Source organism: Garra rufa, chromosome 15, assembly GCF_049309525.1.
Source record: "Garra rufa chromosome 15, GarRuf1.0, whole genome shotgun sequence".
Classification (NCBI taxonomy): Eukaryota; Metazoa; Chordata; class Actinopteri; order Cypriniformes; family Cyprinidae; genus Garra; species Garra rufa.
In genome coordinates, this window is record NC_133375.1 from 42366429 (window position 1) to 42380968 (window position 14540).

The following is a 14540-nucleotide window of genomic DNA, read 5'->3' on the forward strand; positions in this document are numbered from 1 at the left end:
TTAAAGTGTGACAAACACACCAAAAAATCAGGAAGTGGGCCAACATTTTTTCACACCACTGTAATGTAAAGTGTGACCATTTTTTTTTACTTTTATTTAGATGCCTTAACTTGCATTCCTTGATAGAAAAATTTGTTTTAAGGGTTGAATGTTTATTTCTGACTTCTGAGAGAAGTTGCATGTGCTGACTCAAATTTGGGAATATATATGCAAATCCATAAAGACTGTTAAAGCTGTTTCAGTTTCTTATTTGACTAATAAATGACAAAAAGTGATAAGTTTTAAACAAGCTTTGGACAGATTTCTAAAATATTTGTAATTCATTATGACAGGTGGCCTAATGAATTTGTAAGCACTGTATCTGTTTGAAATGATGTCTATCACATGAGATAAAGGCTCTCTCTGTCACGTATCTGGTCAACCCTGTCATCATGAACTCTTGCACCACACTTCATGGACTTCATTCCCCAAAAGCCACTGCACTAATCACTGCATTCACCTGCTCTCACTTGACTGATTACCTCTCACAGCTGCACCTCATCACACTGACTGCATTTAAGCTTCACACTAGAGACCTGCAATCCCGCGGGAGTACCGCGGGACCCGCGGGACCCAACGCAACAGAGTGCGGCGCGGGACAAAACTTGATGGGCGAGTGCGGGTGCGGGCGGGTAGAGCTCGTGTCTGTGCGGGACGCGGGAAAATAAAATGATTCGCGGGACTCCCGCAAAATAGAAATATCTAAACATAAAATATCTAAAAACAAAAAATTGTTATTCATCTATTGCACAAAAGCAGCAAGAACAACATAAATATGATCAGTAAGCGCAAGAATAGGCTGTTTCGGTTTAAAACTTGTTTGAAGTGTGAGCAATGTTGCCATCTGCTGATTTCTGGAGCGCATCGCCAATCAGTGGTGTTTAAGTTAAAATCCACTCACTGCTCAAAAGTATTGAACAGTGCTGAATATTGGGTGCTTACAAATTACAACACTCAAAGTGTAGACATGTATGAAAGATTAATTGTGCATAATATCCATGGTGTTATAAGAGCTTTATGAGATCGCGTATATACTGAGATGTCAGCTTTAAAGGAGCCTTGTTTGTTTGCATTCTGCCGTAGATGCACGCATAGCTCGTTTGCTTTTTTGTTAAGAATAACAGTGGTTTGTGAATGTTGATGCTTAGTCTAAATAACACATATTTTATCCAGAGCGTTTATGCTGGGGTCTAGTGGAACTTACAAGATGTAACAGAACTGTTTCATGTAAATTCAATCGATGTACAGAAAAAATCAATATAGATTTATTTTATGCGGGCTTTTGCGGGCGGGAGCGGGACAAATCATGAATGTCGCGGGCGGGAGCGGGACGAGATAACGTATATTTCTGCGGGAGCGGGCGGGCGCGGGACACAATCTTGCGGGAGCGGGCGGGAGCGGGACTGAAAAATCCGTCCCGCGCAGGTCTCTACTTCACACACACACAGCCACTCTGCGAAGTCTTATTGTTCCGTATGGTCTGTATTTCCGAGCGTTTATTCCCGTGTTTGATTTCCTGTGTTTTTGATTCCTGGACTCCTTCCCGTGTTTTGATTCTCGCTGCCAGCCCCGACCTTTCTGCCTGTTTTGACCACGATTTCTGCCTGCCCCTTTGTGTTTGTTTTGTTTCAATAAATGCTGCGAATGGATCCGCACGTCTCTGACCCTCCTTGTGACACTCACATCTATGTCCTAATGAAAGCTGTTTTTATTTTACAGGTTTTGGTCATGTTGAGAGCTGAAGACACCTGCTTTATCTCGGTAACCTTCCTGCCATTGGACACTTTCCATTGTGGAATAAGTTAATAATCAGGACTGAAACTGAAGGCGTTTCATCAGTGAGTTCATGACCTACAACCCAAGGTGTCCCTAAAAATGACTTTTTTATTAAACTATTAAACTGAACACAAAGCAAGGCAAAAATCAACAAGAAAGAGAAAAAGAAGATAGATTCATTGGTAGTGAAGTAGTGAAGCAGCTTGTTCATGATGGCCATCATTCCAAAAAAAATGTATGTGGTTTTAATAAACTACAAAGCTTTAGAAAAGACTCATGAGAGAGAGATAGAGGAGAGATTCACTGGCAATGAGCAAAGGAGGAGGAGAGGAAGGAAGAAGAGGACTGATGCTGATTCTCTCAGTAGATGCTGCAGCTCTCCAGAGAAGAAATCGCTTCACGTTAGTGATTTAAAACTGAAGATCCTTCATCTGGAAGATCATCCAGCTTCACAGTGAGTAACACTTCATGTTTCTGATCACATTTAAGAGCACAGTACTATTTAAAAATCAATAATTTGTATATGAAATAGATGAAACATCAGTATTACTTTATATATTTTATTGTATAAATTACTATTTTGTATCAGTTAAATTTATTAGTGTAAGTTATGCTTATTATGAAAAAGGTAGATAAATATGCTTACAGCCTACACCTTTCAGTTATTGTGTATAAAATACTACTGGTGTATCTGGGTTATTAACTAAAACTAAAACTAAAACAATTAAAAGCATATTTGTCACAATTTAACTGAAATAAATAAAATATTAAATTATTTTTTCATTATTTAATTTCTGCTATTTAGTTGTATTATTTTCTTTCTACTAGTTGCCCAGGCAACATTTATTGTTTTCATTTAGTTTACCCTGTACTAAAACTGAAATAAGAATTCATAAACAATATATAGACATATTTAAAAATAAGTAAATAAATAATGAAAATAAACTAAACTAAAATTAAAATTAAAATAAAAGCAGATCAAAATCTTCAAAATTCAAAATATTAATTAAAGCTCTCAAGAAATCTAAAAACTCGCACTGAAAAAAGTGCATATGCCTTGTTACATTTTATATATTAATTTTAACTTACTATGTATTTTAACGTAATAAATTTACTTTTACGGTAAAGTAAAAAAAAAAAATTAAATGAAAATTACTTAAAGGAGTCATCGGATGCAAAGCTCACTTTTTCATGTTGTTTGAACATTAATGTGTGTTGGCAGTTTTTGAACACAACCACCCTACAATGATAAAAATACACCCAGTGGTATTTTTTTTAATCTTTAAAAGTAATATCCACTTTTTAAAATCAGCACATTCTCAGCTTCTTGTTGGTGTGAAGACACACAGACAGAGGCCACCCCCACAATAGTTGATTGACATGAGCACCTTACCTTAGACCCGCCCTCACCGAGCTGAAACAGTCCGACTCCGATCACCACTGTGTGACTCAGGTGCAGGGGAAGACTGTTTTTGGATGTAATAATGAACATAGCAGTCATCACCCATAGCAGAAGTGAGTATGCATCTTGGCAAATGGCCTTTCTTAATAATGTGTTAGTTAGCAAGTTTCGCAGCTAAACACGGCTAAATTTGGCTAAAGTAAACATTGTGGCTCGTCATCCCACGGCAGAGAGGGGCGGGGTGAGCAGAGCTCATTAGCATTTAAAGGAACATGCAACAGAATAGTTCGCTCTAAAAAGGGCTAATTTTGACAAGGATTTTTTTTTTTTACGCTAATATTGAGAAATTTTAACCAAAGTATGTTCTAGACTTTTTATTATGACCCTAAAGAATCATATCAACTTGTGGAAAATGGCATCCGATGACCCCTTTAAGTCATAATAAAAGGCAAAATTTTGACTTTAAGATAAAAGTTAAAAGATAAACGCTAAAGTTTTTTTTTTTTATTAATCTAATGACACTTTTTTTTCACTGCATCAAGAAATCCTGAATGATGATGGTGTGCATTTTTCTCCATTTTCCTCAAACCTTCTCCAGGATTTTTGTTGAGATGCCTAAAATGGGAACATCTTGAGAAACACCACGATGGATAACAGCACCTCAACACACCTCGACAGAAACTCCAGCGAGGGTCAGACTCTGAGCACAATGCCGGAGAACTCGCTGGAGATCCAGGTGGTCACCATATCTCTGTCGCTGCTCATCTGCGGTGTGGGAATCGCTGGGAACATCATGGTGGTCCTGGTGGTGATCCGTAGCAAACACATGATGACCGCCACCAACTGCTATTTAGTGAGTTTAGCTGTGGCCGATCTGACCGTGCTTTTGGCTGCAGGCTTACCGAACATCTCCGAGGTGGTGGCTTCGTGGATCTATGGCTACGCCGGCTGTGTGTGCATCACGTACCTGCAGTACCTGGGCATCAACGTCTCGTCCTGCTCCATCATGGCCTTCACCGTCGAACGCTACATCGCCATCTGCCACTCCATCAAAGCCCAGTTCATCTGCACTGTATCCAGAGCAAAGAAGATCATCGCCTGTGTCTGGATCTTCACGTCTCTCTACTGCATCATGTGGTTCTTCCTCGTGGACACTAATGAGACGGTTTATGCTAATGGGGTCGTGGTCCGCTGTGGCTATCGGGTGTCCAGGAACCTCTATATGCCCATCTACTTCCTGGACTTCACGCTGTTTTATGTGGTTCCTCTCGTCGTGGCTTTGGTTCTGTATGGTCTGATCGCCAGGATCTTGTTTCGAGACCCGCTGCCGACGAATCTGTCCGAGCAGAGACTCTCCGTCCATCAGGGCCGACGGCAAAACTCTGTGAAAGTGTCCTGTAGAGCAAACAGCGCAGCAGCATCCAGAAAACAGGTGTGCTCTGTCAATCATGCATATTCATATAACTATGAACAAACAAAGAAAAAAGTATTTATTTTCATTTGTGTATATTTAATTTGTAGAAAATATAAGGATCATTTTAATTAAGCACAAAAAATACACTACCAGTCAAAAGTTTTTGAAAAGTAAGATTTTTTTAATGTTTTTTAAAGTCTCTTCTGCTCACCAAGCCTAGTACAGCAAAAACAGTAAAATTCTGAAATATTTTTACTATTTTAAATAACTGGTTTCTATTTGAATATATTTTAAAATGTAATTTATTCCTTTGATTTCAAAACTGAATTTTTAGCATCATTACTCCAGTCACATGATACTTCAGAAATCATTCTAATATTCCCATTTGCTGCTCAAAAGCATTTTTCGTTGTTATTATGTTTTAAACAGCTGAGTAGAATTGTTTCAGGTTTCTTTGATGAAATAGAATTTTTTTTAACATTAAAAATTTCTTTATCATCACTTTTGCTCAATTTAAACCATCTTTGCTGAATAAAAGTACTAATTTCTATAATTTCTTTCCCCACTAAAAAAATAAAAATACAAAATAATTATACTGACTCCAAGCTTTTGAATGGTATAGTGTATGCTGTTACAAAAGCTTTTTATTTCAGATTAATGCTGATCTTTGGATATTTCTATTCATCAACGTATTTTAAATATTGATAATAATTGATAATAATAATAATAATAATAATAATAATAAAATGTTTATTGAGTAGCAAATCAGCATATTAGAATAATTTGTAAAGGATCATGTGACACTGAACATTTAACAACTGAAAAATTACATTTTAAAATATATTCAAAAGAAAAGTTATTTTAAACAATAACAATATTTCAAAATGTAACTTTTTGTTGTACTTTGGATCAAATAAATGCAGGCTTGGTGAGATACTGTTAAAACACTTTTTGCTATTTATTTTTGTGCTTAAGTTAAATCCGCTTTATTTGTATGTAATTTTTGTTAATATTTTTTTTTTATTTTTCATTTTTCTATTTTCTATTTTTACTTTAATTTTTGTTGAAGTTTTAGTAATTTGTTGTGTATTTGTCATTTTTATTTTATGTCTATATTGTTTTTATTATCTTTTATTTCCAAAGTTTAATTTTTTTTAGTTCAAATGTCATAATTAAAAGATAAAGTCAAAATTATCACTTAAGTCTAAATTATGATAGAAAGTCAACATTATTAAGTCATAATTACGAGATAAAAAAATCAAAACTGACTTATAAAGTCAAAATTATGACTTAAGTCATAATTACTTGAGAAAAGTCAAAATTGACTTTAAAAGTCAATTATGAAACAAAGCGAAAATTATGACTTTAAATCGTAATCACAAGACAAAAAAGTCTAAATTTTGACAAGAAATGATGACCTAAAAGTCTAAATTATGAGAACTACTTAAGTCATAATTACAAGATAAAAGTCAAAATTATGAGATGGGTTAAATCAAAATTATGACTTTACAAGTCAAAATTGACTTAATGACTTTATAAACACATTGGTATGTATGTAATAAAAAAATATATATTTTTTTCAATTATTTATTTTCATACAAATGTATAACCAAATAGTACAAATAATAGGATCCCAGTGCTAAGACCTTTAATTGTAAGTAGGAAACAGATCCTGAATTTATTTATGATGAGGTTTATTTTATAAGATGATGTTCTGTATCATCATATATAATTTATATTCAACAATATAATACATAAACAGGAGTGTTTCCAAAACCGTGACATGTAGGCTGGCGTTTTTGCCTGGCAGATAATAAATAAGGCAAACATTCACATTAAAGGAGGATCTGAGCCATTTCTAGAAACCAAACAACCACAAATAACTTTCTAGCATCATGTTGCAATATGCATGTTTTGAGTATCAAAACAAATATTATGCAATCATGTGCAATTGCTTTGCCTATGGATGTAAACACACAAAACAAATGCACTGGCTCACATTTCCATTTTTCTCTAAGTAACAACTTTTCTCTGTATTGAAACAATCTTTACTGTATAATGCATTATATAAAGGTGGCTTGACTTGTTTTGCAGGTCACAAAGATGCTGGCGGTGGTGGTGGTTCTGTTCGCTCTCCTCTGGATGCCGTATCGGACTCTAGTGGTTGTGAATTCGTTCATGGATCCGCCGTATCTCGACACCTGGTTCCTGCTCTTCTGCCGCATGTGCGTTTACACCAACAGCGCCGTCAACCCCATCATCTACAACGCCATGTCGCAGAAGTTTCGTGCTGCTTTTAAGAGGCTCTGCGTCTGTAAATGTAGGTCAGATCAGGGCAGAGCAGGCAAAAGCAATGTAAGTGTTTACTACAGTGTCATAAAAGACTTCTCAAGTGAAAACAGTATGAAGAAACACGGCAGTATGAAAACTGACACGATTAGCCCTGATTGATCTGCCAAAAATAAATATTTGCTGAAAATGTGCTCACTTTTGGCCATCTAAGATCTAGATGAGTTTCTTCATCAGGTTTGAAGAAATGTAGCATTATATCACTTGCTCACCAATGGATTCTCTGCAGTGAATGGGTGCCGTCAGAATGAGAGGCCAAACAGCTGATAAAAACATCACAATAATCCACACCACTCCAGTCCATCAGTTAACATCTTGAGAAGACAAAACTGTTTTTGTTAATAATCCATAATAACACTTCCTCCAGTGAAAGTGGTCTGGTCTGAATCAGAAGAGAAATCTGCACAGATCAAACACTGTTTACAAGCCAAAACAGCTCTAACAAATACATTGGTGGATTTTGATGAAGGACAACAGGAGATTCACTTTTTCAGGAAGTGTTATAATGGATCATGGACTTTAAAAAGCCATAATGATGGATTTGTTTCAGCTTTTGGCTTCTCTAGATGTTAACTGATGGACTGGAGTGGTGTGGGTTATTTGTGGATTATTCTGATGTTTTATCAGCTGTTTGGACTCTTATTCTTACGGCACCCATTCACTGCAGAGGATCCGTTGTTGAGCAAGTGATGAAATGACACATTTCTTCAAATCTGATGAAGAAATAACTCATCTACATCTTAAATGACCTATTCCTTTAATGTCAGGAGTCTTTAAATAATGAACTGCATCATTTATTTTTACGTTTCATTAATAATTAGGCTAAAAGCGAACTGCACTGTTTACTATAAAACAATTTTCACTGGGAAATTGCTAGGAAATTTCACAAATAATTGCAAACTTACCACATTGAAATAAATGATCAAATTTGAAGTAGAAAGACTGAGATACACATACAGGTATATTTATTTATTTATGGGGTTCAAGCGTGTAGCGCTGAAATGTATTATGTTATGTAATTGTTAGAATGGTCACGCATCAGTTATCTCCATGTAAAACTGATCGTGCAGATCAAACCATGAGTCGTAGAGACCTGAAACTTGGAGGGATGGTAGTACTCACACCGCCGTCAACATCGACAAGGCTCAGCGATCAAAAGTACGAATTTGCTCCTAAACCTTCAGCCGCAGGCTCAAGTGTCTTAGTGGAATCCTTGGTTCATGCCGGACAAAACACAAGCCTCAGATTCGATCATGAAATTCTTGGGTATTTTGGATTTTTTGAAAAAACCAAACTAGTCCTAGGTTTTTTGCCTGATCAGAACCAAATCAGTGAAAAGTGATTCTCTGAAGAGCAAATGTAAATAATTATAAAAAAAAAGTTTCGGCTCACCATCGCAAAGGGACGCCAGAACTTTTGAAAGTGGCAGGGCCTATAACTGCTAAACGGAATGCAGTATCTTTGCCAAACTCAGGAAACTTACAGTATGTAAGAACTCAATCTGAGGTTGCAGGACAAAAGTCACGGAGCTTGGCCACTTGGTGACGCTATAAGAGGGGGAAAAAATAAACATTAAAAATGGCTATAACCTCAAACTTTTGTCCTATCAACGTGGAAATCACTGTGCACAGTCTTGGTCCGAAGTGGCACACATGCACTGCAAAATATGCTTTTCTTACGTAGATTTTTTTTTTTGTCTTGTTTCTAGACAAAATATTTAAAAAAATTCTTAAATCAAGAAGGATTTTCTAGACGAGTAAAATTTCTAAATTAAATGTGTTTTAAGCAAAATAATCTGCCAATGGGGTAAGACAAATACTCTTGTTTACTGTTTGAAATAAGATTTTTTCTTACCCCATTGGCAGATTATTTAGCTTGTTCTTGTTTAATTCTGACTTTTGACTTTTTTTCTGAAAACATGACAATTTTCGCTCATCAAGAAAATCCTTCTTGATTTAAGAGTTTTTTGATATTTTTGCTGAAAACAAGACAAAAAAAATCTAAGAAAAGCCTTTTTTGTGTCTATAAGGACATTTGCTCATTCTGCAAAAAAATTTCCTCTAGAACCACTGCTGTCAATCAAATATCAATCAAAAAGTAAAAAATCTACTTTTGCGGACTAGTCCTAGGTTTTTTCGCTTAATCTGGAAAAACACTGCAGTAAAATTCTCTGGGCTCTCCAATTTAATAATTATCAAAAAAAAAAAAAAAAAATTGGGGAAGCTATAACAGGCTCCATTAAAAAGGGAGCCTTTCTGAATTTACCCAAAATTCCATAAAGCCTAAAAGAAAACTCAAAACCTCATGAAACCTGGTAAGCACATGCGACTGGTGATTCTAAACAAGCATGCAAAGTTTTAAGGAGATCAGACACTACAACAGTCATAAATTGTAAAAAACTAAATATTTCTATGGTAAATTAACTTTATTTGCAAAAAACGCTTACTACATAATGTCTTTTTTTATTTGTGCTTAAATGCCTCAAAGCATTTGAATCCTGGTAATCGCTGCTTGAAGCTATATTTATTAATTTATTTGGAAAAACTTCAGTTACCTTTGTTTTGTTTGTTTTATAAATTTGAAAAATATTTTTTACAGTGTATATATTTCTGTATAAAGATTGGTGGTGTTGCAATGATGTTACGGTAGCGTTTAATACAGTTATAACATATGGTGAATTATCATATGTCAGTGTGGTTGTAGTGAGTAGATCCATAGAAACACTGTAAGAATTGACTGTTTTGTGCTGACAAATGTAAGAAATAATTAAATTATTTAGCACTTTGTGTGTTCACATACCTCTATGGTAAATAAAGTATTAGTAGAAATAAAATATTAAAGGAAACCTATCAGGAGGAACCAAATTCACATTCATAATCTAAAATAATAATTATACAGTTAAGGTCAAAAGTTTACATCCCCCGTACAGAATCTGTGAAATGTTAATTATAATAAGAAGATTATACAAAATGCATGTTTTTGTTTGTTTAGTTCTGAATAATAGTTTGAATAAGATGTTTCACATTAAATATGTTTACATATAGTCCACAAGAGAAAATAATAGTTGAATTTATAAAAACAGAAACTAATTCAAATTATTAATAAAAAAACATAATGCTATCTCAGTGATACTAAAATTAGTCTATGATATTCTGGTCTGTAGATATGGCTGTTTATTGAATTTGCTCTCTTTTGTTGTATCTAATGTGACTCTGTCATTTTCATCAAAAAAAAAAGTTGAGAAAATAAATTTAGCCTGCTGCTTCATATCCGCTTGCGTCCTCTACCTGTTTTCATCTGTCATTCTGCTTCATTGTAGGTTTTCATTCCTGACAGTCACCAGGTAAAAATAGCAGTTTCATCATTTCCAGTGGGAATAAAAGCACACATGTGTCTCTCCATCCACAGTGTCTGATCAAACACATCTATGGGTCACATTTCTCTGAACAGAATCTCAGTCAGTATCTCTTATTTCCACTTTGACTCACCATCTTCATCTGTGCTATTTTTATTTACTTTTGTTCACTTGATTTGTACCTATTTTACTTTATACTTGGATTCTGTCATGCTCTTGATGTCAGGGATGGTTATTCATAAATCACATTCTTATTTACCCAGAATTCACCTTCACTTCTTACATGCACTAAATGTTTTAAAGGTTTCAACACTTAGACTTAAGCCTGGTAAGCACAGAAAAACTTCTTTCTGTCAGTTATTATTAATATTCAAGAATGACTGATGTTATGTATTCCAGTCCAGCAATTGTAGCTTCAGCTGAAGCTCGTTTTCTATGTGCTATATATAGCTGGACACTCTTGAGACTCCTCTACTGCCTTGTTCTTATCAGAAACTGAGAAAAATAATAATTGCAATGTCGTAAATAATGATAGCGGCATGAACATTCAGATTCATATTATTTAACAACATATCATTCAAATGCGGAGCCTGATATTCCCAGGAGAGCACCTGCATCGTTGTACATTTAAATGCTGAATAAATTAAATTAAATGCTGGTGTTAGGCGTTAGCTAGCTAGCCATACTTCTCTTCAAGGACATCTTAATCGTATTCTTGATTATCAGTGACTTGCCTTCATAGTCATGAGCACATTTTTAAAATCTTGTAATATTTTAAAGCCTTTATTATTTTTCAACTCTACAGCTGTGCAATAAAATTCACTTCAAAGATTCACTTTTCATTCATAAAGGCATATTTTTTTTTCACAGAAAATGTCTTTTTAAGATAAAAATGACATGAAATGACCCATATAACCAGAAGATGGCAGCAGAGGATCAATCATTGGCTGCAGCTGCCATTTCAACTCTGAAATTTTTTAAGACGTCTTGCTTTTCGATTTATTATAAAATTACTGGTATAATAAACTGTACTACTTTTACTGCACTGAAGTATATTGTATAGCAAGTGTAGAAAGGCATTAAAATAAATAAGCTCAGACACAAACAGCCTATAAGGTTCAATTATTTAAATACTTATAGTTGTCTACAAATTAAATACATTAAATATTAAAGGTTATATCAGCGATTTCAAGCCTGAAACATAAAGTGTCAAATTCAGCTTACCTTTCTTCACGATCCGCTCGCTGCCTGCCCCATAAATCGACTGTAAAAAAAACGCGTCTCTCTGGTCAGTTTTTTGGGCATTTCTCGGACTCAGGCTGACCAGAGAGACGCGTTTTTTTTTACAGTCGATTTATGGGGCAGGCAGCGAGCGGATCGTGAAGAAAGGTAAGCTGAATTTGACACTTTATGTTTCAGGCTTGAAATCGCTGATACAACCTTTAATGGTATAAAAGTTAAATAATGCACTCAATATGAATCGATATGAATTTTAAATATTTGATATAATTTAATAACTACATCTTTTAAGCTTTATCTTGAACTGTAAAAGCTATAAAACAGCCTATATTTAACCAACACAAACTTGTTACTGCTGCAGTTTTGTTATTCTGAATTTAGTCTGAATCATTTAATGCACAGCTCTTTTTTGACATCAGCTTGTCAGATGTTTCGTCCGGTTATTACTGTCAAACATAGCAATGACTTTTATTTACTGGCGTATTTTTTAAACTCGCGTTTTCTTGAAAGGAATACATGGACGTTTGGGCCTCTTAGACAAATAAAACTTTTCTTCGATTTTGAATGGATTATACAGAGAAAACGAGCAAAGTACACTCCTATATTACGGCACAATACAGATGACCGGAAATGACTGAGCTGGCTTGTCTAAAACAAGGAAGTAATCCATGCATATGGTCAGTTATGTTTGTGAACCCTTTAGAATTTTCTATATTTCTGCATAAATATGACCCAAAACATCATCAGATTTTCAAGTAACTCCTGAAAGTAGACAGTAGACACTAGACATCTCTTGAGACTCTGTTCTGACGTTTTTAAAATTTGCTGGTATAATTCAGAATTCATTGTTCCATTAATGATGGCAGGCAGACTGGCCAAGCTGCAGTGAAACAGACCCAAGCCATGATGCTACCACCAGCATGTTTCACAAATAGGATGAGATTCTTAAACTGGAATGCAGTGTGTTCTTTTCTCTGAACATAATAGCTTCTCATTTAAACCAATAAGTTCTATTTTGGTTTCATACATCCCTTAAACCTTTCTCCAATAGTCCTCTGGCTTGTCCAAATGATCTTTAGCAAGCATTTTTCTTTGTGAAGAACAGTGGCTTTCTTCTTGCAACTCTGCCATGCACACCATGATTGCTCATTCCTGATGGTGGGCTCACAACCATTAACATTAGCCAATGTGAGAAAAGCCTGTAGTTGCTTAGAAGTAACTCTGGGAGCTTTTGCAACCTCGCAGACTATTACACGCTCTGCTTTGGAGTGATCCTCCATTTGTACAATCTGTCTGACCGTGGATTTGTGGAGTTCAAACTCTTAGAGATGGTCTTGTAAACTTTTCTAGCCTGATGAGCAACATCAACTCTTTTTCCGAGGTCCTCAGTGATCTCCTTTGTGTGTGACATGATTCACTTCCACAAACATGATCTGCCTTTGATAGGTCCCTGTTCTTTGAATATACAGGACACATACTGACATTTGAGAGTCATTGCACTGACTGAAAACACATCTGCACCTTTAAATTAACTGCTATTCCAAGAGATTCACATACTTTTCTCTCACTTGTTTGATTGGGTTCTCTTTGCCTACTTTCAGGACTTAAATAAAAACCTGATGATGTTTAAGGTCATATGCAGTGTTGGGGAAAGTTACTTTTAAAAGTAATGCATTACAATATTGAGTTACTCCCTAAAAAAAGTAACTAGTTACGTTACTTAGTTACTTTTTATGGAAAGTAATGCATTACGTTACTGTTACGTTACTTTTGCATTACTTTTTAAATCTGGGCAGGGCTTGCTTGTTTGTTTTTCAAATAAAAAGTTCTATATTTGGCAAATGTAAAAGCCTTTTCACACCAAAAGCCTCAGGCTTAGAGAAAAGTAAATTCACATCTGTCCAGTAGACCGCAGAAGAAACAATACTCTTCAGCAAAAAAAAAAAGGAACACAAATGTTAGATTATCTTGTGTAATCTTTGCTTATTAGTATGGATGAATTGGAGCATCGAAAGTGGAGCATGGGATTAAATGTATAAAGGATACGGATATTTGTATTATTTAACATATTTAATTATTGCAGGTTTGCGTTTAAACTGTTTTTCTTCATTTTGAAGAATACTGTATCTGTTTTTTAGTGAGTGAGATGAATTAATGCATGTTCACATTTATTCTAGAACTAAAGAAAAATCTTACAATTTCTCTCAACATGGAGACAGGAGAGCTTTTAATCAATAAATGGGGGAAAAGTAACTCAGATATTTTCTTCTCAGTTAAAAAGTAATGCGTTACTTTACTAGTTACTTGGAAAAAGAAATACTATTGCGTAACTTGCATTACTTGTAATGCATTACGCCCAACACTGGACATATGTATCCAGAAATATAGAAAATAAGGGTTCACAAATTTTCAAGCAGCACTGTATGTGTGTGAGAGAGATGTTTCTTGTTTTCAGTTTAACAACCAGCACATATTATACCTGCAGAACAGCACTTATAGAGCTCATTCCTGTCAACTGTCTCGTAGCAACCGCATCTTCACGCCATTATGATGGAACCGTTATGAAGCGAGTCAAAAGAGATAGACTAGGATGTTAATGGAGAACAACAATTAGATGGAAGATGGTAATGACTGAAGATGAGTCTTTAAACCATATCCTGAAGTCAAACTAAACAAATTAGAGAGCATTAAAAACACCAGCATTATTCTGCTGTTCCACACTATAAAACTAGAAAATAGTTAGTTTAATAAAAAAAAAATGTGTTTAGTAACTATAATGCCCTACCTAAGTTGTATTGAGTCTTTTTTTTAAATGGTCTAGCATAATTGTGACCCTGGAGCACAAAACCAGTCATAAGAGGAATTAATAGTAAATAAATAAGCTTTCCATTGATGCACGGACAATATTTGGCTGAGATACAACTATTTGAAAAACTGGAATCTGAGGCTGCAAAAAAATCTAAATA

At 35.0% G+C, this 14540-nt stretch overlaps 1 protein-coding gene across 1 annotated transcript; it reads left to right on the plus strand.

Annotated features, from left to right (window-relative positions):
• The first annotated feature begins 3863 nt into the window (after positions 1-3863).
• On the plus strand, positions 3864-7082 carry LOC141287770 (thyrotropin-releasing hormone receptor). The gene is made up of 2 exons (XM_073819898.1): positions 3864-4649; positions 6726-7082. The coding sequence occupies exons 1-2, from the start codon at positions 3864-3866 to the stop codon at positions 7080-7082; spliced, it is 1143 nt and encodes a 380-aa protein (XP_073675999.1).
• The last annotated feature ends 7458 nt before the right edge of the window (positions 7083-14540 follow it).

What these genes read in the sequence shown, in the direction of transcription:
- LOC141287770 (XM_073819898.1), top strand. Translation starts at nt 3,864, where the DNA reads ATGGATAACAGCACCTCAACACACCTCGACAGAAACTCCAGCGAGGGT. An exon ending in CAGCAGCATCCAGAAAACAG is followed by an intron (nt 4,650 to 6,725) that starts GTGTGCTCTGTC and finishes CTTGTTTTGCAG; the next exon opens with GTCACAAAGATGCTGGCGGT.